Source organism: Mauremys reevesii, linkage group 4 (assembly GCF_016161935.1).
Source record: "Mauremys reevesii isolate NIE-2019 linkage group 4, ASM1616193v1, whole genome shotgun sequence".
Lineage (NCBI taxonomy): Eukaryota > Metazoa > Chordata > Testudines > Geoemydidae > Mauremys > Mauremys reevesii.
The window spans coordinates 143,820,037-143,844,096 of record NC_052626.1 but is presented as its reverse complement, the minus strand read 5'-3'; the positions used below and the strand labels follow the sequence as shown (position 1 = coordinate 143,844,096).

At 52.5% G+C, this 24,060-nt stretch overlaps 2 protein-coding genes across 5 annotated transcripts; both read left to right on the top strand.

Annotated features, from left to right (window-relative positions):
• The first annotated feature begins 2,661 nt into the window (after nucleotides 1-2,661).
• On the top strand, nucleotides 2,662-22,181 carry LOC120404060. The gene is made up of 6 exons (XM_039536069.1): nucleotides 2,662-2,797; nucleotides 4,477-5,896; nucleotides 13,336-14,454; nucleotides 15,696-15,835; nucleotides 18,156-18,275; nucleotides 18,889-22,181. The coding sequence occupies exons 2-6, from the start codon at nucleotides 4,536-4,538 to the stop codon at nucleotides 20,064-20,066; spliced, it is 3,918 nt and encodes a 1,305-aa protein (XP_039392003.1). The 5' UTR covers nucleotides 2,662-2,797; nucleotides 4,477-4,535; the 3' UTR covers nucleotides 20,067-22,181.
• TBRG1 (transforming growth factor beta regulator 1) lies at nucleotides 11,489-14,742 on the top strand. 4 transcript variants are annotated; one of them, XM_039534021.1, is made up of 2 exons: nucleotides 11,489-11,679; nucleotides 13,362-14,742. In XM_039534021.1, the coding sequence occupies exon 2, from the start codon at nucleotides 13,409-13,411 to the stop codon at nucleotides 14,492-14,494; it is 1,086 nt and encodes a 361-aa protein (XP_039389955.1). In that variant the 5' UTR covers nucleotides 11,489-11,679; nucleotides 13,362-13,408; the 3' UTR covers nucleotides 14,495-14,742. The 4 variants fall into 4 exon arrangements, with proteins under 4 accessions (XP_039389955.1, XP_039389956.1, XP_039389957.1 ...); XM_039534022.1 differs by having other exon boundaries at nucleotides 11,489-11,680; nucleotides 13,369-14,742; XM_039534023.1 differs by having other exon boundaries at nucleotides 11,489-11,680; nucleotides 13,366-14,742.
• Nucleotides 22,182-24,060: the final 1,879 nt, after the last annotated feature.

Here is a 24,060-nt window from a genome sequence, read left to right as displayed (position 1 = left end):
TTCAGAACTGGGTGCCTGGCCAGCCGCTGACGCTCTCTGGCCGCCCAGCGAAGGCAGCACTGTCACCAGCAGCAGCGCAAAAGTAAAGGTGGGACTCCACCACGCCATGCCACCCTGACTTCCACATTGCTGCTGATGGCAGCATGCCAGCCAGCAGCCGACGTTCTCCTGCCACCCAGCCAGAGCTAAATTTGTGCCGGGTTTGTGCCCGGGCACCTATTTTGTTACCCATTAAACACATGAAATCAATGAGTTGTAGGCACCCAGGTGATTTAGAAAAGAGATGCCTAAACGCCTTTAAAAATCTGGCCTTGTGTGTCTCAGTTCCCCATCTGAGCAATGGGTTAATGACCCTGCTCTGCCTCACAAGGGTGTTGTGAGGATAAAGACTTTAAAGGTGAGTAGGATATTACGGTGATGGGCAGTGGCGGGTTACCATATAGGCCCCACAGGTGCACTGGCACCCTGGCCCCACCCCCTGCTGCTCCTTTCTCTCGCCCCCAGCCCTGCTCCTCTGCCCTGCACCTCCTCTTCGCCCCAAGATGGCGGGAACCTGTGTAGAGAGTGAATGAGTATATTGCCCTCCTCCCCTGCCCGCCGTGTGGAGCCAGCCCGAGCCCCCTTGCTCTTCCCCCCTCCTTCCCACATGTAGCCGCCTGAGGCACTTACCCAAACCCCCTCCTGCCCTATGCAGGGCTGGCCTGAGCCCTGCCTCTTGCCCCCAACCCACCCCCAGAGCCCCACTGCTCTCCCCCCCCAGCCCCATTTTGCCAACACTGCGTTATTTGTGCTGTATGGCTCGTGCCACCTGGCGCTCAGTTGACAAGAGCAAATAGGACAAATCCAGTTTTGCCAAAAAAGTTGGGACATCCATCCAGGGCCAGAACGGTAGCTATGGTTACCCTAGCAGGGGTCCCCACATTTTTTAGGTTGTGCCCCCCTTTACCTGGCCCACACCCACTGGGAGTTGGGGCCTGAGTCGGGAGTGGGAGCTGGGGGCTGCAGGGGGCCAGGGGCCACAATCAGGGGCCAGGAGTGGGGCCGTGGCTAGGAGTGACGCAGGAGGTGAGGCTGGGGTTGGGGGCAGGGCTGGAGTGGGGCCAGGGAAGACCTGGGGGCAGAGCAAGGATGAGTTGCATTCCCCCGGCCCCCAGTGTGGACTGACCCAGGCCCCACTGCACTCACAGTGACCCAAATGTCCCTCTGTCCGTGCCCTCCTAGGCTGTGGTAAAAGTCACCCAGAGAGCCCAGGCAGCTGTGGGGAGACCATGCTCTCCACCTGCCCTGGGTGGGGGACCAGGGTGCCCAAGAAGCAAGAGCAGCCCCAGCCCGTGTCCTTGTCCCCCAGGATGCATTGCCCAGGAAAGATAGAGGGTCCAGGGATCCCCATAGTGCCCCAGACTTCCTGGGTAGCTCTTACCCTGGCCCTGGCTTCTGGCCAGGACAGGGGGCAGAGCCTTTTATGGGAAGGAGAGGAGCAGGGTGTGGGGCCCTGTGGCAGGGGGGATGTTTGGGGCCCCAATGTTCTTTATGCCCAGGGGACCCCAATAAATCTTAATCCCCCTCTGGTGATGGGGTCCAGATAAATACCTAAGACCTGGTCTACACTTAAAAGTTTTACCAATATAACTACTTTTGTTAGAGATGTGATTTTTTTTTCTGAAACAGGTATACAGGTAAAAACTCCAGTGTGGATGCAGCTACAGTGGTATAAATGTGGTGTTTACCAGTATAGTCATTCGTCTTCCTGTATTGGACTGGACTTGATGAACTCTCAAGGTCCCTTTCAGTTCTATGATTGGAACAGCTATACGGCTATTAGCATCTTTGTACTGATATCGCTGCATCCACACTCCGGGGGAGGAAGTGGTACCACGTTAGCTATACCCAGCGTTAAAGCCGGACAACTTTCTAATGTAGACAAGGTCTTCGATTAATAGATTCCAAGGCCAGACGGGACCATTGTGGTCATCTTGTCTGACCTCCTGTATAGCACAGGCCAGAGATCTGCCCCAAATCATTCCTAGAGCAGAGCGTGTAGAACAAACATCCAGTCTTGATTTAAAAATTGTCAGTGATAGAGAATCCACCGCAACCCTGGGTGAGTTGTTCCAATGGTTAATTATTCTCACTGTTGAAAATGTTCACTTTATCTCCAGTCTGAATTTGTCCCGTTGGATCATGTTATACCTTCCTCTGCTAGACTGAAGAGCCCATTGTTTGTTCCCCGTGTAGGTATGAGTCTAGATTGGGATCACGTAGGGTGACCAGATGTCCTGATTTTTTAGGGACAGTCCTGATATTTGGGGCTTTTTCTTATATAGGCACCTATTACCCCCCACCTCTGTCTCGATTTTTCACGCTTGCTGTCTGGTCACCCTAGGATCAAGTCACTCCTCCATTTTCTCTTTGTTAAACAAAATAGCTCGAGCTCCTTGAGCCTGTCACCATAAAGCCTGTTTTCTAAGCCTTTGCTCCCTGGGGCTCTGTCTCTGGTGTTACGAGGAAGGGAAGGATTCTGGCTAGATCTGACTGTGCCCTGTGTCTGGAAAGGATCCAGTGGCTGCAGCCACTAGAGGGCCCTGGATATGGCCCAGGAGCAGGAGTCTGCTCTCTCTGCTCAGCTTACCAGGGCTGACTGAGCTTCCGCTGCTGCTGCATCCGGCCTGAAGCTGGGCTGATGACTGGCTGCTGTTCCCTAGTGGGATCTGATGCCCAGCTTCCCAGCTGCGGTAGGGACCGTCTCTGGCTGGACCTAGACCCCCTGGGCTCTGCCAACATTAGCTCCTGAGACCAGGTGATAGAGAGAGCTGGGGATGGGGCGCTGTGCAGAGCTCCTGCGAGACTGCCTGAGGGAGGCAGAGCTCATGGCCCTGGGGAGGGGCAGGGAGAGAGAGACTGAAAGGGGAGAAACATGTGGAGAGAGGGGATCTGCTGCCACCATCTCGCCTGGCGTTTCGCCACCCCTGACACACCTGCACACACTGACACTCTGCACAGACACGCTCACACAGTGACACCCACACACCACCATCTCCCCTGGCATTTCACCACACACTGACACACATGCACACACTGACACTCTGCACAGACACGCTCACACAGTGACACACACACACCACCATCTCCCCTGGCATTTTGCCACCACTGACACACATGCACACACTGACACTCCGCACAGACACTCACACAGTGACACACACACCACCATCTCCCCTGGCATTTCACCACCACTGACACACATGCACACACTGACACTCTGCACAGACACACTCACACAGTGACACACACACACACTCGCTCACCCATGCTGACATGCAGACACGTTTTGACCCACCTGCTGCTATAACACCGACACAGACCAAGAGGCTGATGGACCTTAGCACACTCACATGCTGACACGCTAGTGCACCGTGACGCACACATGCACATGTACGTACGCTGACACATTCACACACACACACGAGTCATACACATGCACTGTCTGACACACAAACTTATACAGACCCCCTCCGGCACCCACCCACCCACACTCACACAGGCAGAGATCACAGTTTCCCGTCCATTCCCAGGGCTCCCTCCATTAGCTCCGTCCGTTTGACAGACTGTTGAGGTCTGCAGAACAGCACATACTAGGACCCATTGTGCCCATGCAGTCAGGCCTCCTACCTAACCCAAGCCAGAGACTCTCGCCCAGTAACTCCTGGCTGAGCTGTACCTCCCACAGGGCACGTACCCAGCCCCAGCTGACCTCTCACTCCCCATGTTTGATTCCATGTCCCTGGGACGTTCCCTGAAACACCTAACAAGCCCTGAACTCACCTTGATTCTTTCCCACACGCTGAGCAGGATTCCCAACAGCAAATCTGACGTGGTTCCCCAGACAGAGGGAAGGGAAGAGCTACGTGTCCTGGATTTCTAGGGTCTGGGCACGGGGTGGATTCTCCATCACTGGAAGTCTGTTAAAATGGAGATGCGACATCTCTTTCCCAAAGTCAGGAGTCACTGGGCCACAGGCAGGAATGGCTGGGGGAGATAGGAGGCCAGCTGGAAGGGCACAATGGGCCTTCAGGCCTAAATATCTATTTCCCTAGAAACAGCAGCACAGCAGAGAGGTACAAAAAATGAAACCAGCTCAAAGTATTTGTGAGTGCCGTGAAACAGCTGGGATCCCACAGACCTGCCACGAACTCCAGCTCTGCCCCCATCTCAGCCAGGCTAGGACTGTACCCAGCAACTGTGGCAGCATCACTGGAAGTCTGGCAGCTGCTCCCCCGCTCAGCTACGTTTCCCCTGGGTGTTTGGAGGGGGCGTGGTCGTCCTCTCTCCCCCGCCCCTGGCAACTTATTTGATCTATCCAACAATGATTGATTTCACCGCCTTGGCCATTCCCCATTCTGAGGATCTCCTTTGTGTCCCCCAGCATTGCCCAGCGGAGGGAATGACTCACATCCAGATTCTTTCTCGTCCCAGCAGGAGCTGAGATTTAAGAGCGAGGACGAGGAGGGAATCGGCAGCAAGGAGATGATGAGACCATGGATCCGGATGGGACCGCCTCAGGAATCTCTGGAGCTGATGAACACCAGGGTCCTGGGCAGGGAGAAGCCCACGAGGATCACAGCGGGTTGAAAGAGCAGGCAGATAGCGATCCTGATGCTGTCAGGGGAAGTTTAAATGTCCAGGATGGCACCCAGCCAGGGGAGGAGCCAGCCACATGGGCTGAGCCGGGGAGAGGCCACAGTGGGAGCTCAGAACATAGGGCCCAGGAAAGAACCCAGCTGCGGCAGAAGCCCCACTGCTGCCCTGACTGCGGGAAGGCATTCAGCTGGAGCTCCCACCTCATTCAGCACCAGCGGGTTCACACAGGGCAGAGGCCCTACAAATGTCCTGACTGCGGAAAGGGCTTCACCCAGAGCTCAGACCTCATTACCCACCAGAAAACTCACACAGGCGAAAAACCCCACCGCTGCCACCAGTGTGGAAAGGGCTTCAGAGTCAGCTCGGGGCTGGCCCGGCACCGGCGGGTCCACACTGGGGAGCGCCCCTACAAGTGCCCTGAGTGTGGGAAGAGCTTTGGTCGCAGTTCCAACCTGCTGACCCACCAGCGCACGCACACAGGGGAGCGCCCGTACCAGTGTGGGGAATGCGGGCAGTGCTTCAGCCTCAGCTCCACCCTTGCCAAGCACCGGCGGCTGCACACAGGGGAGCGCCCCTACACCTGTGCCGACTGCGGGCAGTGCTTCAGCCTGGGCTCCACCCTGGCACTGCACCGGCGCAGCCTGCACACGGGTGAGCGCCCCTACCAGTGCACTGACTGCGGCAAGCGCTTCAGCCGTAGCTCCAACCTGGCCACGCACCGCCGCAGCCTGCACACAAATGACCGGCCCTATAGCTGTGCTGAGTGCGGCAAAGGATTTGGTCGCAGCTCAGACTTGCTGGCCCACCAGCGCAGCCACTCCGAGGAGCGGCCCTACCACTGTGCTCAGTGTGGCAAGGGGTTCGGCCGCCGCTCCAATCTCCTGGCGCATCAGCGCAGCCACACCGGGGAGCGGCCCTACCCGTGCGGGGAGTGTGGGAGGTGCTTCAGCCGGCGCTCCGACCTCGTCAGCCACTGCAGGACCCACACCAGGGAGCGGCCCTACCTGTGCGCCCAGTGCCCCAAGAGCTTTGGGCAGAGCGCCGACCTGCTAACCCACCAGCGCACCCACACTGGGGAGCGGCCCTACCGCTGCCACCAATGTGGCCAGAGCTTCAGCCTCAGCTCCAACCTCCTGGCCCACCGCAGGGTCCACACCGGGGAGAGGCCCTACCACTGTGCCCAGTGTGGGAGGGGATTCACCCGCAGCGGCAACCTCCTGGCACATCAGCGGCGGCAGCACGCAGTGGGAGAGACCACCTGATGGCACAGAACATGTGCAGGGAGAGAGAGCCCACCTGAGGGCACAGTCCATGCGTGGGGAGAGTCCACCTGCCAGCACAGAATATGCACGGGGGAGAGTGACCACCTGATGGCACAGAACATGGTATGGAAGAAAATTATCTTGAATGCTTATGACTCAATGTCCTCAGAGATAAAGAACAAGACGCGGTATTCGTTGGTGTCTGCTACAGACCACCAAATCACACTAGGGAACAGGGAGACCAGCTCCTTATACACCTATCTATAATGTGTAGATAAAAATGCTGCGTGGTCCTGGGGGATTCCAATTTGAGTGACATATGCTGAAGGTCTCATGCTGCCAGTATTAAAACATCCTTGGAATTTCTAAACATTATAGATAATGTCCTAATTCAAAAAGTATTGCATCCAACATGGGGGTTGACAGATAAAGAGGAAATAATCACAAAACTAAAAATTAATGGTAACTTAGGTACAAGTGATCATTACTTGATCAGATTTATACTGTGCAAACAGAATAAAGTCCAGACCAGTGATATATATACTTGGTGCTTTAAAAGAGCCAATTTCACAAAGCTGAAAACAATTATGAACCAAATCAAATGGGAGGAAGAATTGAATCAGAAAAATATGATTGATAATTGGGAATTGTTTAAGAAGACTTTACTAGATGCCTAAAAAGCCAAAGTCCCACTGATGGCCACTGATCTGGTTCAGAGGGGAAGTGAAGACAACTGTAGAAAATAGAAAAAAAAAATACAGTGGAGTCACATCATCGGCGCATTTAACTTACGCAATTTTAACTATACGCGCCCGGCAAAAGAAAAAAACAAGGAGAGAAAAACAACAATTTAAATACTGTACCTGTAGTGCGGGCGATTCCGCCCGCCATTCCAGTCAATGAGCGTTTGACCAGACGCGATTTTCGCCTTACGCGCTGACTTCAGAACCTAACCCCCGCGTAAGATGCAACTCCCCTGTATATAACAAATGGAAGAAAGGGGAAGCTGATCCATATAAATCAGAAGGTAGGAATTGTAGAAAATTGATTAGAGAAGCAAAGGGATGCAAGGGAAAACCTATGGCCAGCAGAGTTAAGAACTATAAGGAGGAGTTTTTAAAGTATATTAGGAACAAAAAGAATCCTGACAATGGTCTTGGTCCATAACTAGATGGAAATGGTAGAATTGTCAATAATAATGCAGAAATGTGCAACAAATATTTCTGTTCTGTATTTGGGAAAAAAATAAATGATGTTGTCATATCATAGGATAACATTCCATTCCACTAGTATCGCAGCTACTAAGGTCAGACATTTTTAAATATATAACTTGCATCCAGAAGTTTTTAAAGAGCTGGCTGAGGAGCTTGCTGGACCATTAATGGTGATTTTCAATAAGTGTTGGAACACTGGGAAAGTTCCAGAAGCCTGGAAGAAAGCTAATGTTGTGCCACTATTTAAAAAGGAGAAATGAGATGACTGGATAATATGGGACTGTCAGTCTGACACTGATCCTAGGCAAGATAATAGAGCACCTGATACAGGACTCAATTAATAAAGAATTAAAAGAGGGTAATATAATTCGTGCCAATCAACATGGGTTTATGGAAAATAAATCCTGTCAAACTAACTTGATATCATTTTTGGATGAGATTACAAGTTTGATTGGCAAAGGTTATAGTGTTGACATAATAGACTTAGACATCCGTAAGGCATTTGACTTGGTATCACATGACAGTTTGATTAAAAAACTAGAAAGATATAAAATTAACTTGGCACATATTCAATGGATGAAAAGCTGACTCACTGATAGGTGTTAAAAGGCAATCGTAAGTGGAGAATCATCACTGAATGGGTGTATTATTAGGGGGGTCCTGCAGGGATCGGTTTTTGGCCCTACCCTATTGAACATTTTTAGTGATGACCTGAAAGAAAACATAAAGTCATCATTGGTAATGTTCGTAGGTGACACAAAAATTGAGGGAGGGGTAAATAATGAAGAGAAGGTCGCTGATTCCGAGCAAGCTGGAGTGCTTGGTAAACTGGGTGCTAGCAAACAAAATGTGTTTTAATATCTACGTCTAGGAACAAAGAATGTAGCCAGACTTACAAGAGGAGAAGCAGTGACTTTGAAAAAGATTTAGGGGCCCTTGTGCATAATCAACTGAACATGAGCTCCCCTTGCAATGCTGTGGCCAAAAGACCTAATGCAAATCTTGGATGCATAACCGGGAATCTCAAGTTGGAGCAGAGAGGTTATTTTACCTCCGTATTTATCACTGGTGCTATCACTGCTGGAATTCTGTGTCCAGCTCTGGTGGCCACAATTGAAGAAGAATGTTTACAAATTGGAGAGGGTTTCAGAGAAGAGCCATGAGAAGGATTAAAGGATTAGAAAACCTGCCTTATGGTGAGAGACTCAAGGAGCTCAATCTATTTAGTTTAACAAAGAGAAAGTTAAGAGGTGAGTTGATTACAGTCTATAAGAACCTACATGAGGAACAAATATTTAATAATGGACTCTTCAATCTAGCAGAGAAAGGTATAACACGATCCAATGGCTGGAAGTTGAAGCTATACAACTCAGACAGGAAATAAGGCGTACATTTTTAACAGTGAGAGTAATTAGCCATTGTAATAACTTACCAAGGATCGTGATGGTTTCTCCATCACTGACAATTTTTCAATCAAGATTGGATGATTTTCTCAAAAATCTGCTTTAGGAATTATTTTGGAGAAGTTGTCTGGCTTGCAGTGCTCAGACTAGATGATCAAAATGGTCCCTTCTGGCCTGGGTATTTATGAATCTATGAACTTGCACAAGGAGAGAAAGAGACTCCCTAACACCATAGAACACGTGTGGGGGGAAGAGAGAGAGAGAGACCACCTGGTGGCACAGAATATGTGTGCTGTGGTCTCCATTGCAGAGGCAAGGTCAGAACTCGGCTGCCAGCCAGACCCTGCTGCTGGGCCACTCTATCCCCTGCCCACCTGGCATTTGTCAGACTTAGATGGAGATGTTCACCCCCTGTGAGAGCGGTGGGGACAATGACACCACTCTGATGGGTCTGAGACACGGGCCTGCACCCCGCCTCCCAAGACGAGATATTGGCAGAGGAGGGGTAGCCATTATGGTGCCTGGTAATTGTATGCTTTGCTGGAGCCCTAAGCATCAGTAATAATGTGAACCAAAAGCTGTGAACCAGAGGAGGCCTGGCTTTGGTAAAATAGCAACGTGTCAGGTGCCAGCTAACCAAATAAGCACATTCCTGACCAGAGAAGACAGTATAAAAACACACAGATCCCTCAAGTACAGTAACTATATCAACACATTCTTAAGAGATGGTACAAGAACACACCGACCCCTTGTAAAATCAGGGAATGACAGGATAATGGATGAGAATGTTTTCTTCAAACTATCAGGTACAAGGGATAAGGGTAACTAACAACCTCTGGAGTACATGGATGTTTGTCTGTATCAGTGTATAAAAGGAGAAGTCATAGGAGGATATCTGTGTGCTCACCAAGGGGACGGCATCCTGGTGTGCTGATTAAGCAGGTACCATTGTTACAGGCATACATGTGTTAGTGTACCCTGTAGCTCTTACGGGACGCTAGTACTGTGCTGTGTCAAAAATAAACCTGGCCGAGCGCCTTCCCCACCGAACTGAGCCTGTGGTCTTTCTTTGTGGACAACATGGAGGTTTGTTGAATCAGCAGCTGCACTATCTGCTAGTGCAGCTGACATCGGAGCTGTGGAAACTGCAGCATTTAGCAGCCTTAGCAACATTTCAGCTGTAACAACACTCCACAGCACTAACAACAGTAATCCCAGACTCTGTGACTCTGGTTAAACTGTACCACCCCTCCCCCACACCCCATCTGGTTTTCTGGGATCTATTGGCCTCATCATTCATGAACAGAATAAAACAGGAACCTTTCCATTGGCTTCAAGGGCCACTGGATCTGGATCTGACAGATTGCACTAAATTAAGTTTATGGTTTAATTTGGATTCTTACTTTGAATTGGAGCTAATAAAACAGGACTGAGTTTCCCAGCGTCACGCTGAGTGAACTTCTTTATCCTGAAAGTGAAAATAGTTGTGATTGTAAGTGGGGGTGAGATACCAGTCCAGCCTCCTGCATAACCCAGGTCAGAAAAGCTCAGGCTCAAGGTGCTTGGCTGTATGAGCAGGGGCTAGTGAGGATGATTTATGTAGGTGGCAGATTATCCCACATCTGCTAGATTCTTACACTTTTCTGTGCAGCATCTGATGCTGGGCACTATCAGAATCAGGAGACTGGACTACCTCAGCTCTGATCCCGTTTGGCAATGCCCATCTTCCTACATCTGCTGGACCAGATCATTTGCACCCAAGAGTTTTCAAAGAATTGTCTGAGGAATGAGAAAATGTAGATATAATTGATGCCAATCAATATGGCTTAATGGAAATAACTCAACATGGCTTGTACAGGTGGTCACAATTTTTTTAACACAAAATGTTTTTAGTTGAAAACAAAAGAAATTGTGAACAATTATTGGCATTTTTGTCTTCTGTGAAAAATTTGACTTTTTAATCATTTTTTTCTCAAACATGTTATAGAAATCAATATATCTATATCTCTCTCATCAGTTCCCAAACTGCAGATGGGGTTGTGCTGATCCCTAGTGTACAGAGGTTTCCATTTTGCTCTGCACATATACAGTGCATGTGATGTCATGTGCATGTACCAGGTGCTCTACAACATGGCGTCCTCCAGCAGAATGGGTTTTTTGAACGACAATTGACTAGGGTCAAAATTTTTCACAAAAAATGTTGGTGAAAATGGACTTTTCCCGAAAACAAAATATTTCACACACACAAAAATTTATATTTTGCATGTCTTTTTTTTTTACAAAACATTGTGGCATTTCTTAATTGACTGTTTTATCAAAAATATAATGCTATAGATGACATTGAAATATTAGAAAATTGTTTACTGTAAATGAAAAATGTCTATAACTATTTTTACAATGTTTTGATTAATTTTATGAAAAATGAAAAACATCTCTTGAAACTTTGGAATGAAAACAACTTCAAAATTTCTTCTGAACTGAATTATTTTTTTTTCATTTATATTTTGACCATCTCTACAAACTTGCTATAATTTTAAAACAAGCTGATAGTTTTAGCTGATCTGTGTAATTGTGTGGATATAATAGACTTGACTTCTACAGGGTCTATGACTTGGTGCAGCACCGTGTTCTGATTAAAACCCGAGCTCCATGCCAAATCAACGTAGAAGGAGTTAAATGGAATAAAGACCGGGTAACTAGGCTAATATGCAGAACCCAAACCCTAATGTGCACAACTCCACCCATAAGCTATATAATAACCCTAACCACACACCTAACCTGCAGAACCTGAACTCATCCTTAATCTGCTCAGATCTAACTCCAGACCTATTCTGCACAATGCTAAACCCAGCTCCCTCATCTGCATCGCCCTAATTTGCATAACCCAACCCAAAACCTAATCCGCCTGTCCCCAGCACCGCCTCTAATCCGCACGACCCTAACCCTGACCTGCACCATCCTAACCCGGGAGAAAAGGGTTAAAAACCGAGCAGCCAAATCCCCCGCTTGGCAGCGCAGGCAGGGACCGGAATAACAGCGGGACCTTCCTGTGCCAGCCCCCAGGCAGCTGGGGCCGCGCTCCCGAGCCGGCTCCCGGCCTGTGCGTGCACAAGGAGCGGTCCCGGCTGCAGCGGGGCCCCGGGGGAATCGGCCCGGCCCGGCGGTGAGTGGCGGCGCCGGGGAGCCCCAGAGTCGCGGCGAGAGGCGGCCCCGGGGCGGGAGGGAAACAGCCGCAGAGGCAGGAAATCGCTGCCTGGAGGAAGCGGCCGAGCGAGGTGGGGATCGGAGCCCGGGGAGGGGGGAGCAGAGAGAGACACCCCCACTCAGCCAGCTCCGGGGCACCACGGGCTGGGGGGGGGTCTGTGCACTGAGCCCTGCAGGGTCCCCCGAACCAACCCCATATTAGCGGTGCCCCCCGGCCAGCTAGTCCCCCTGGGGCTGGATCAGAGATCCCCCCCCGCAAGGAAAAGGCCCCGTGTCCCGTTCCCCACACCCCTGAGCCAGCCAGGACCACCCCACCCCCGGCCCCATATCCAGTATTCTCCCACACCCCCGAGCCAGCCAGGACCCCCAGCCAGCCAGGACCGCCCCCGCCCCATGTCCAGTATTCTCCCACACACCCCAGAGCCAGCCAGGACCCCCGCCCCATGTCCAGTATTCTCCTCCCCCCACACCCGAGCCAGCCAGGACCGCCCCGGCCCCATGTCCAGTATTCTCCCACACACACACCCCCAGCCAGCCAGGACTGCCCCCCCCGGCCCCATGTCCAGTATTCTCCCACACCCCCCAGCCTGCCAGGCAGCCCTGCTCAGAGCCAATCAGCCAGCAGCAGTAGTGGCTTGTGAGTGAAGGGACCCAGCCGTGCCTTCTTCATAGATACTCAAGGCCCCTAAGCCCATCCCGCCCGGCCACCTGCATCATCTAGGCCAGAGGGTCTCCCCCAGCGAATAGCACTAAGGGCAGGTCAGTTATACAGAGCCCCCCAGAGCAGCCTCTTGAGCGTGCGTCTTAACAAGGCCAAATGCCCAGTTACACTTCTAGGACAGAGGAGGCAGCCTACACGTAACAGAGGAGGGGCTGTATCCTGGAAGGGAGAAGCTCTGGGAAGGGCTTAGGAGTCATGGTGGAAACCTGCTGAACATGAGCTGCTAGTGGGAGAGTGTAGCTGAGAGGGAATCTCGCAGTCCCTGGCTGTCTGAGGAGAGGAGAAGCAGGGACGGAGGAGGTGGGGGGGGGGGGGTTACCTCTGTATATGGCACTAGGAAGACTGTTACTGGAGACTCGATCCAGTTCTGGTGTGCACACTTCAAACAGGGTGTTGCCAAATTGCTAAGGGTTCAAAGAAGAGCTACAAGACCGATTTGAGATCTGGAAAACCTGCCTTAAAGCGAGAGACTAAGGGCTTGTCTACACTGCAAAATGTACTGGTATAGCTATATAATTATACAGCTGTCATTATAGTGATGCCACCCATAGAGAGACACTTTGCACCAAGCCTAATACCTGAATGTTCTTTTACCTAATCATATAGAGCATAAGAGAGCCCAGATCATACAAAGCAATAAACATCTGAAATTGCATCGGTAACTCAGCCAGGATGCAGGAATTGTTGGGGGGGAGGGCTGGGATGGAGGGGCAAAATGGGCCTTTCTTCTGGCCTTAACGTTTATGAAATGTGCTGTTCTGCAGAGTCCAGCGGCCTTTGCAGGGACAGAGCTAATGGAGGGAGCTCTGGGAATGGATGGGAAACAGCGATCTTGGTGTGAGCATCCATGTGAGAGTGAATCTGTGAATGTGTGTGTCTGTGTGTGCCCATAGAGGTGATGGTGCCCGGGCTTTCTGCTCCAGCAGGTCTGAAGGCGGATATCCCTCCAGGCGTGGTGAGCCGAGGATGAAGAAGGTGTCAAGGAAGAGCCAGAATGAGAAGTACCGGCTGAAATACAGCCGGCTGCGCCGGGCGGCCAAGGCCATGGTGTTCGAGAATGCAGCCCTGTGCGACGAGATTGCCCGGCTGGAGGAGAAATTCCTGCGGGCGAGAGAGGAGCGTCGATTCCTCTTCACCAAGCTGCTGCAGCTGCAGGCGCTGTCAGCCGAGGAGGAGAGCCCGGCGGTGCCACTGGGGGGCATCTCAGCAGGGTACAGCGTGGCACCGATGCCTGGCCCAGATGAGCCAGCGCCTGCGGGGAAGCGGCCCAAGAAGGGCAAGGAGAATGGGCGTGCGGCCAAGCGGCGGGCAGCACCAGACAGGGGGGTGCGGCGGCTGGTGCAGCCAGTGCCGCTGGACCCTTCGGGCCGGCCTGTCTTCCCCATCGCGCTGGGTGGGCTGACGGTCTACAGCCTGGGTGAGATCGTGGCCGACCGGCCAGGCTTCCACGACGAGGGAGCCATCTACCCCGTGGGCTTCTGCAGCACACGGGTCTACGCCAGCATGCGGCGCCCTGACCAGCGCTGCCTCTACACCTGCCAGATCAAAGATGGCGGCGTGGGCCCCCGCTTTGAGATCGTGCCTGAGGATGAGCCGGGCAGTGCTCTGGCGGGCACCACGGCCGACACCTGCCATGCCCAGCTGCTGGCGGCCATCAGTGCTGCCCGGGGGCGGCCTTACCCTGAGCTGGAGGCAGCCGGGGCTGATTTCTTCGGCTTCTCGCACCCAGCCGTGCACAATCTGATTCAGAGCTGCCCCGGGGCCCGCAAGTGCGCGGCCTACCGCTGGGTGCGCTTCGAGGTGTGTCGTCCCGGGGATGGGCAGGTGCCCCAGGGGCTGCCCGACAACTGCGCCGCCACCGACTTCCAGTCCTTCCGCCGCCGCGCCCAGGAGGAGGAGGAACGGGACCGCGGAGGGGGCGGAGCTGGGGGGCGTGCACTAGGGCTGACCCCTGCCCAGGCCTTCACTTCCCCCTGCTCCTATGAGGAGGTGTTCCTGAGCCGCCCTCTCGAGTCCCCCAGCCATGGCAGCCCCGATGGCTCTGACGACTGAGACCCTCTCTCCCCCTCAACCCTGGTGTGGCCTCCGTGGAGCCACCCCTCCTGGTACGGCCTGCACAGCTCTTCCCATGGAGCCGTCCCTCCCCTCTCCCCCAGCCTATACAGAGTTCCCATCCAAGCATGGCCCCCACAGCTCCTGCCACTGAGCCCCCTCCCACCGTGTGGGCATCACATGCCCCTGGCATGATCCTCACGGCTCCTCCCACTGAGCTCTCCCTCTCCACCACAGCATGACACCCCCCCCCATGCTGGCTCTGGTGGTGCTCTCTGTGGGAACCTGTGCAGTTGACTCCAGGTGGGGCTTGTCCCCACCCTGTGTGAACACTCTGCTCTCTAATAAAGATGGTGGTGGAAGCCACATCCCTGGCTCTGTCTGCTCCCTTTTCTGGGTGTAGGAGGGAGGGGCAGCCGGATGGATGAGCTACCCCCACCCTGTTCTTGTGGCTTATCCAGTGTTAACAGCGGGATCTGAATCTGGATCCCAATCCCTGTGCACTCAGCCATGTGGGGTGTGAGCTTAACGGCCACCCAAAGCTGGGCAGCGGGGTTTGGACAGATGGGGCATCCTGGGGCTGCCCCCTCCCTCCAAACTAGACTCAGCCACGCCTATCCAACCCAGGCACAAACAGGCCCTTCCTCCATTGGAGTAGGGCTCAGACCCATATCTCACCCACATCCACCAGAGTAAATGTGCCCCAGCGATGTGCCAGCCAGACCCCTTCCCCTTCCCCCTCCCCCAGAGCTGGCTCCCTGCCTGTCTATAACCCTGTGCCTTCCTGTTGTGCTGACACTGCTTGATCTCCCAGGAGACACAATGTCTCCCCCCCCCCTGCAGTTTCCGTCAATCCCCCCCAGCTGACCCCGACTCAGCTGACCAGGTTATTCCTGGCTCTGGGAGGAAATGAGGTCTAGTGGGTTGGGAGGGGGATGGAACTCAGGACTCCTGGGTTCTCTTTGCTGGGGGAGTGGAGTCTAGTTGATTAGAGCAGCGGGGGCTGGGTTTTATTCCTAGCTGTGGCAGCCATAACCCACGGGCTGCCTCTGACTCTGTACCACGCTGCCGCCTCTGCGCTCCCTGCCCCTGGTTCAAATCCTCCCCCCAGGAGGCTCCCTCCTGGTTTACAGCCCCGTTCCCCGGCGAGCCGGGGCATGAATGGGTTAAAGACACCAAGTTCCTGGAGTGGCGCTTGAAGCGGGGAGGGGGACGGGATAGCGGAGGGACCTTCCTGTGCCAGCCCCGGACACCTGGGTCCCGAGCCCAGCTCCCCTCCCCGCCAGGGTGTGCGCGGGGCGAGTCCCACTCTGCAGCCCCGGGGATCGCCCCGGCCCGGCGGTGAGTGGGGGCGAGGCGGCCACGGGAAGGAGGGAAACAGCAGCAGAGGCAGGAAATCGCTGCCTGGAGGAAGCGGCCGCGGGGCCGGGTGCGATCGGAGACACCCGCCCCCTCCCCTCCGCTACACACCTGGGTAGCCCCGGGGTTTGTCCTGCAGGCGAGGACAGGCCCTGCCCTGCCCTGCCCGGGGGAGCGGCTGTGCCAGCGATGATCCCGGGTGTGGGCTGACTTAGGCTGTGGGGAGGAAGCGTAGGGGCAGCCCAGCTGTGGAGCAGGCATGAAGGAGGGGGGCTGGTGTCTGGTGGAGCAATGACTCCCTCTCCTGTTCCCTGGCCGCCCAGTCTGCCACGGGAGAGTTAGTTTGTGGTGTGGGAGCTGGGACTCGCCCAACTCCTCTAGATGCCCACGTGGTGGGAACAGCAGCTGGGCTGGCACTGAGGGCCCTCAGTGACCTGTTAGTGGGGTTTCTGCTTTTGGAATTCACTAACATCAGTTTTTTGGGTGGTATTTTTAACAATTTTTGACTTCTGTGTAGATATCCAAAACCCCGGGAGCGGGGCGGCGGGGGTGTTCAGGGCTTTCTCTTTGTGTATAGTGTAATGAGTAATCTATTTGCTATGGACCCTTGTGCGCTTTTACTTAGTGCTGTTTGAAACACTGCTATATTAGAGCACACTAGGGAGCTTCTAGTGCGCACCAGCAGGATCCAAGTGGACCAATTAATGCTCAACATATTCGTTCATTTGAGAAATCATACTCCTGTAGTGCACATTACTGTTCCGTCTAGACAAGCCCTTATAACCCTTCCAATGTTTGATTTCTTTTCTTTGTATTGGGGTGTTTATCAGCTAAAACCTAAAATCAGACGCCCTACCCATTAGCAATGCCCCGGACATCCTGTGCCCAAGTAATGCCAATTTAGGAGGACATTATGTCTCTTGTGATATGCAATGTAGCTGTGTTGGCCCTAGGATATCAGAGAGACAATGTGGGTGAGATAATATCTTTTATCTAGGGTTGTCAAATGATTAAAAAAATAATTACAATTAACCACGAGATTAAAAAAATAGTCCTGATTAATCACAGTTTTAGTCACAGTGTTAAACAATAATAGAATATCAATTTAAATTTATTATAAATAGTTTAATGTTTTTCAACATTTTCAAACATACTGATTTCAATTACAACACAGAATACAACGTGTAGAGTGCTCATAGTGCTCACTTTATTTTTCAGTTCACCTCATACTACTGTGGTGCAACCTCTTTATTGTGAAAGTGCAAATTGCAAATGTAGAATTATTTTTTTACATAAACTAGACTCAAAAACAAAACAATGTAAAACTTCAGAGCCTACAAGTCCACTCAGTCCTATTTCTTGTTCAGCCAATCGCTCAGACAAACAAGTTTGTTTACATTGACAGGACATAATGCTGCCCGCTTAATTACAATGTCACCTGAAAGTGAGAACAGGCATTCACATAGTACTGTTGTAGCTGGCGCTGCAAGGTATTTATGTGCCAAATATGCTAAACATTAGTATGCCTCTTCATGCTTCGACTTGTAGGTTCTAAAGTAATAATAATAATTCTACATTTGTAAGTTGCACTTTCACAATAAAGAGATTGTGCTATAGTACTTGTATGAGGTGAACTGAAAAATACCATTTCTTCTGTTTATCTTTTTTACAGTGCAAATATTTGTAATAAAAAATACTAATATCAAGTGAGCACTGTCCATTTTGTATTCTGTGTTGTAACGGAAATCAATATATTTGAAAATGTAGAAAAACATCCAGAAATATTTATAAAACAATAATAGAATGCCAGTTTAAATGTATAACAGTGCGATTAAAACTGTGATTAATCGTGACTATTTTTTAATCTAGTTAATTTGTTTCCTGTTAATTGCTTGCGTTAACTGCAATTAATTGACAGCCCAACTTTTAATGGACGGAACTTGTGACACAGACACTGGCTGAGTGCTGGGCAAGGACTCCCAACTCCTGGGTTCGATTCATGGTTCTGCTATAGACCTTGGACAAATCACTTTTCCTCTTTGGGCCTCAGTTCATACTCCTGCACTTTGTCTATTTAGAGTAGACAGTAGTAAGCTGTTCAGGGCAGGGAGTGTCTACCACTGCGTGCCCGTGCAGCACCCCGGGCAACAGTTCCCCAAACTCGGTTGTTGGGTGCTCGTGCAGTCTCTGAAACAATGGGACCCTGATCTCTGCTGGGATTTCTAGGTCCTACTGATGCTAGTGACAATAAGAAGTTCTCAGTGCTGTGATAATCTCCGATGCCTCCTCTCTGCTGTTCCAGGGGCAGGCGTCCCCGTTCCCAAACCCGACCTCGTGTCCCACATGGAGCGATGGGAAGAGCTGCAAGTCCCAGATCCCCAGTGCTCCAAGGAACAGGAGATGCCAAGAGGCACCCATGAAGGTGAGGGTACTCGGAGACCATCTGTGAGGGGCCACCCTTTGATTTCACTCCTGGCACTCCAGCAGGTGAATAAAGAGGAGAGGGTAGCTAACTCCCTCATCTTCCATGCTAGGCAGGCTTAGCCTCCTTGAGACACCCCCAGCTCTGGAGCTCCAGGGAGGCAGTTTTTCCCCCTTAACCATCATGCAAAACCAGTCTCTCAGGAAGTGTGTGTCTCTTTAACCCCTCGCTCCCCCTTGGTCTTTTGACTGTCCTCTCCCCCCTTCATCGGGGTGGGGGTGATTCAGGCACAGATTGTCAAAGGTTCCCATTGATTTCAGTGGAAGTTAGGAGTTTGAAGTACTTTTGAGGATCTGGATCTCAGCCCTAGGAAGGTGGGTCTGGCCCACCAGAGGTGGGAGGGCAGAGGTAGCTAGTCCTGGGTGTGCAGCTCAAAAACTCTGACCTGGGCTATTGTCCAGTCACGGGTCCTGACTGCCAGGATATGGAACTGACCCGATAGATGCTGCAGGAACCCTCTGTACATTAGGCAGACAAACCTCTAGAGCGGCCATAGATTATTACAGGCCACTCCTGATCTGCCTCCAGCACTCCCATTTGGCTCATCTTCCAGGTGCCGAGATCCCGCGTAGACGCAAGGAAGAGACTTTGCAGCATGAAAGGGAAGCAGCCAGATGCAAAGGGAATGTGTCCTGTAGACCCAAGGGGGGCGATGGCTGGGTGGAAGGGCAGCAGGATCCCGGACCTCTGGGTTCCATTTGCGTGAAGAGTGGCATGAGCGACGGGTCAGTGGGTGGCACCCCAAGCCCCATCGCCTGCCCCATGTGCGGGAAGGGCTTCAGCCGCAGGTCAAACCTCACGAAGCACCAGCGGGTCCACACAGGGGAGCGTCCCTTCTGCTGCACCCAGTGTGGGAAATGCTTCAGTCAGAGCTCCAACCTCTGCCGGCACCAGAGCCTCCATGCAGCAGGCGAGGGGCCCTGGTGCTGCCCCGAGTGTGGGGAGAGCTTCACAGGGAGCGCGGGGCTGGCCAGGCACCGAAGAACACACGCCATAGGGGAGAGATCCCACTTCTGCCACCAGTGTGGGAAAGGCTTTGCCAGCCACTCACTCCTGACCATTCACCGGCGCAGCCACTCGGGGGAGCGGCCGTTCTCCTGTGCCCAGTGCGGGCGCAGCTTTGACCGCAGCTCCCTACTGGTGGAGCACCAGCGCACCCACACCGGGGAGCGCCCCTACCGCTGCCACCAGTGCAGCCAGGGCTTCACCCGCGCCACCCACCTCAGCCGGCACCAGCTAATCCACCGTGGTGAGCGACCTCACGGCTGCCCCGAGTGTGGCCGGCGCTTCCGGCTTCGGGCTGCATTAGTCAAGCACGTGCGGAGCCACACAGGGGAGCGACCCTACAAGTGTGCTGAGTGTGGGGTGGTCTTCGCCAGTGTCTCCTCCCTGGCCCGGCACCGCCAGAGCCATGCCGGTGAGAAGCCCCACCACTGCCCCGACTGTGGCAAGAGATTTGGGCAGAGCACTGCCTTCGCTGAGCACTGCCGCACCCACACTGGGGAGCGCCCCTACCGCTGCCTGGAGTGTGGCCGCGCCTTCGCCGGCAGCTCCAACTTCATCCGGCACCAGAGAATCCACACCGGGGAGCGGCCCTACCAGTGCCAGGACTGCGGCCGCACCTTCCGGGCCAGCTCCAACCTGGCCAGGCACCAGAGGACTCACCCCCAGGGGCTGGTGGTCACCGAGTGTGGAGATACTCCCTTGCTGGGACAGGCAGGACAAAGCTAGGGTCACTGGGGGCATAGGCCTAGGTGGAGCCGAAGGCCGTGGGGGGTTGGGGCCATGGCAGGTGTAAGCTGAGATGGTCAGGGCACAAGGCAGGAGCTGGTGGCTGGATTCTCTGCAGCCCTGAGCCAAGCAGCACCCCATGGAGCAGGATCAGATGGCTCAGACCAGAGCTCACCAGGGAAGGTGGCTCCTGCATCTTGCCGCACCTGCCCTCTCTTCCCTGCCATGGTGCTGAACTCTCCGTCCAGTAGGAAGCACCGTCTCCTAAATGCTCCTCCCACCATTACCACCACTTTAGGCCAGGCCTGCTGGGGCAGAGCTCTCTCCTTTCATCACCCCAAGGAAGATAGGGCCAGTGTTGACTCCTGGCTCCAGTCAGCTTCTCACAGGGCTGCGCCATGGCGACAAACTCGGAGGTGCCCCAGGGGCAATCCCACTCTAGGAGAGCGGCCCTTCTTTGCTGTATGGACCAGTATCAGGCAGGCTGGACCTGCCCTCAGTGCTGCAGTTCGCCCAGGGGATGGACACACACACACACACACAATATGCCACTTGAGGCTGACTACGCAGCAGGTTTGTTTATATTAAAAACAAAAGCCCACAACCAGTTGTCGTGTTTTTTTGTTGTTACCAGGTTAAACGTGGGGTCAGCCGACACACTGAGCCCCGGAGCTGCCGGCTGAGCCATGCTCATCCTAGTTGCACTTTATTTCACACTCTCCTAAACTGCACTCCCCCCCGCCCCGGAGTCACTGTGGCTGGCGGCACTGCCTGCAGACTCAGCAGACCGTGGCTTTCTCGAGGGTTAGCTCTGAAATCTGGAAGGACCCTGTGCTCCTACCAAAGCCCTCAATCCCAGAGCCCCCTGGGCCAGAGCCCCTGCACTTCGATCTTCTGTAACGAAAGAGTCACAAAGCTCAGAGAGAGCAGAACCCAATTGAAAATCGAGGTATAACTGCTCACCAAATTTGTGGTCAGGAAGGAATTTCCCCCCAGGTCATGCTGGCAGGGGGGGCGCACCCCATTCCTGGAAGTACTGGAATATCCAGTACTCTGGGGAGGTGTGAGTGACCACCCTATCTCCCCGCAACTCTAACCCACTAGACCCCACTCCCTTCCCAGAGCTGGGAATAATTGGATCGATGGAGATGGGGTCTGCTCCTGAAATGGAAGCTATGACAGGGAGCATTTGTGGGGGGTTGCTCTTTCAGGGAGACAGTGTTATAGGTGGCGTGGGGAGCTAGCTCCGGGGGTCTCTGGGGTCCTGGTAGGGTCTGGCTGGTACATAGTTTTGGCTCATTCACTCTGAACAGCTGTGGGGGAGATCTGGGTCTGAGCCCCATTCCAATGTGGGAAGGATCTGTTTGTGCTGAGGTTGGAAGGGAGCAGCTGATCCAGTCTGGATGAATGCCAGGATGCTGCTGGGGGAGGGACGAGCTGCTAACATGTCAGACCCAGGAGACCAGTTATGATGTGTTGGGAACCTGAGCTGGGGATGCCTGAGAATTCACAGCATCTGACAGCTCACTGTATGGATCACCACTGAAGAGACATTCCTGTACCGCTTACTCCCATCCCTCGACTGGGAATAGACCCCAAAAGTTCTGACTCTGCCCCCCTCACCATTGCCACATTCTCTCAGTCGCTTTGACAGCGTGGGCTAGCGGCAAGGACACTGGCCTGGGAATGACACCTGCTGAGTTGAGCATTGATGGGACTGTGAATCAGACTGTTTTTTGTTCTTTTGGGAAATCAAATGACCAAGCAGCAGTTTGGAGAAGAGATGTCTGCGTTAAAATTGTTAAACAATAACAAAAACCACCAAAGAAAGAAACAAACAAATAAAAACTCAACCCAGAAGCAGGACTAAAATGCAGGGAACTGCTTATTGAAATCGCAGGTCTTATCAATGGAATAAAGAGAGAGAGAAAAAAACCCCAAGTAACTGAACCAGAGAGGATTTATGACAAGGTGCAAATGAAGGAAGGACTGAAAAATGTTACAAAGGAAAAGAAGTTTGGAAGAGAGTTTGGCAAGTAGAACACTGTAGATGGGTCGGACTCACCCCTGCGGCGCCTCCTGCTGGTGACTCTGGGAATTAGCTCATTCCAGTGCTGGAGCGCCCTCTGCAGGCTGGTGATCCACCTGTCCTCAGGCCCCCGTGTCCCTCCCTGGACCCGGTGCCCTTTTACATGGAGGTGCTGCCCCCTGGCAGTAACCCCTTTCTCTCTGGGTCTCCCCTCCTCAGGGAACCCTCACCCTCTGTCCCCACCTTGCCTCAGTATTGGCTACTGCCAGTCATTGTCTAGCCCCACACTCTGGGGCAGACTGCAGTATCAGCCTATTCATCACAGGCAAAGGGGTTTGGACCTGCTGCCTTGGCCTACCCCTGGGCTGTCCTCTGCAACCCCCAGTACCTGTTAGCCCAATGCTAGGCCGCAGCCTGGGGCTTTCCAGGCTGGAGCTCCCCAGCTACCCAGCCTTTCCCCAGCCCTGCTTCACTCAGGTATCCAGTCTCTAGCTCCCTTCTCTCTCTGAAGGCAGAGAAAGACTGTGTTCTTGGGCTTCTGGCTCACAGCCTCTTATAGGAGCCAGCTGGGCCTGATTGGGGCGTGGCCCAGCTGCAGCCACTTCCTCAATCAGCCCAGCCTTGAGCAGCTGCTCTCAAGCCCTGCCAGGCCACTTTTAAACCCCTCACAGCAGGAGCAGGGTTTCACCCTGCTACAAACACATTAAGGTCTCCAAATGCAGTGTGGTAACATCTAAGTTGCACCTCCTCATGAGATTAAGGTTGCCAGTTTTGGTTGAATGTATTCCTGGAGGTATCATCACATGACATAATCTTTAATTAAAGATGGATCTTTAATTCCTGGAGACTCCAGGACAATCCGGGAAGATTGGCAACCCTACATCAGATGCTAGCAGTTGTTGCTAAACCCACAGATTAATATAACCTAAAACAGGCATAGATACGGTTAATCACAAATATCCCTTAATTTGCTGCCTCATTGTTAGAGTCCTTGAGTTAAAAGCAAAATTCATCCTCCAGGGCAGAGTTAAGGTTATGAGCGCACATCCCTCCATTTCTGACGGCGTTGTTAAAATCCTGTAACTAAAAGCGAACAAATACCCCAGATATTTGGGAGTTTGGACTTAATCCCGTCTGCCAAGATTTTCAGAAGTGACTAGAGATTTTGAGGCTGGGTGCGCCCCAGCTCAATACCTTAAAAGGGGCCTGATTTGGGGAGGAAAAGTGCTCAGCACTTTATTCAGAATCAGGCCCTTTTAAAGATGTCCCAAACTGGGTCCCCTTTTAGGCCACAGAGGTCCAATTCTGAAAGGATCAGAGCAATTACGGCTTCTATCAACGCTTCACAAGCAGCAGCCAGGTCCTGGATGCATCTGAGAAGAGGTTCATAGGTGTCTCTAAAGTGGCGCCTAATAAATATGGAGGATTCAGGAAAGAAGAGTTTAACCCAAACATTGTCTAAATTAGCAAAGAGTCCTGTGGCACCTTATAGACTAACAGACGTATTGGATCATGAGCTTTCGTGGGTGAATACCCACTTTGTCAGATGCATTGTCTAAATTGGGATTTGTGCTGATTCCAGCTGCTCGTCATGTATCTGTCCCAATGTAAACGCCTAGGGAAGACTATGGAAATCACTACTTCTATTGGTGTGGCTGATGTCTTGAATCGGGGCAGATTTCCAGCATAGAAAAGATCTTGAAATCCCCTCAGGAAATCTGATCTAGAACTGGTTAAAAGAATGAAAGTTTTCACCATGAAAAAATTCATTTTTTTGAGAGAGAAAGAAATGTAAAAACATTTTACTTTCAAATCACAGTTTTGGTCTGGATTTAAAAAACAAAGTTTTCACTTTGGGGATTTTGGGGTTATTTTCTCTCCCCTCTTTTTTTCCTCACTGCAAATGATGGGTGAAAGGAGAAGTGAGACAGAAAGTGTGTTTGACGAGAGGAGAGCAAAGCAAAA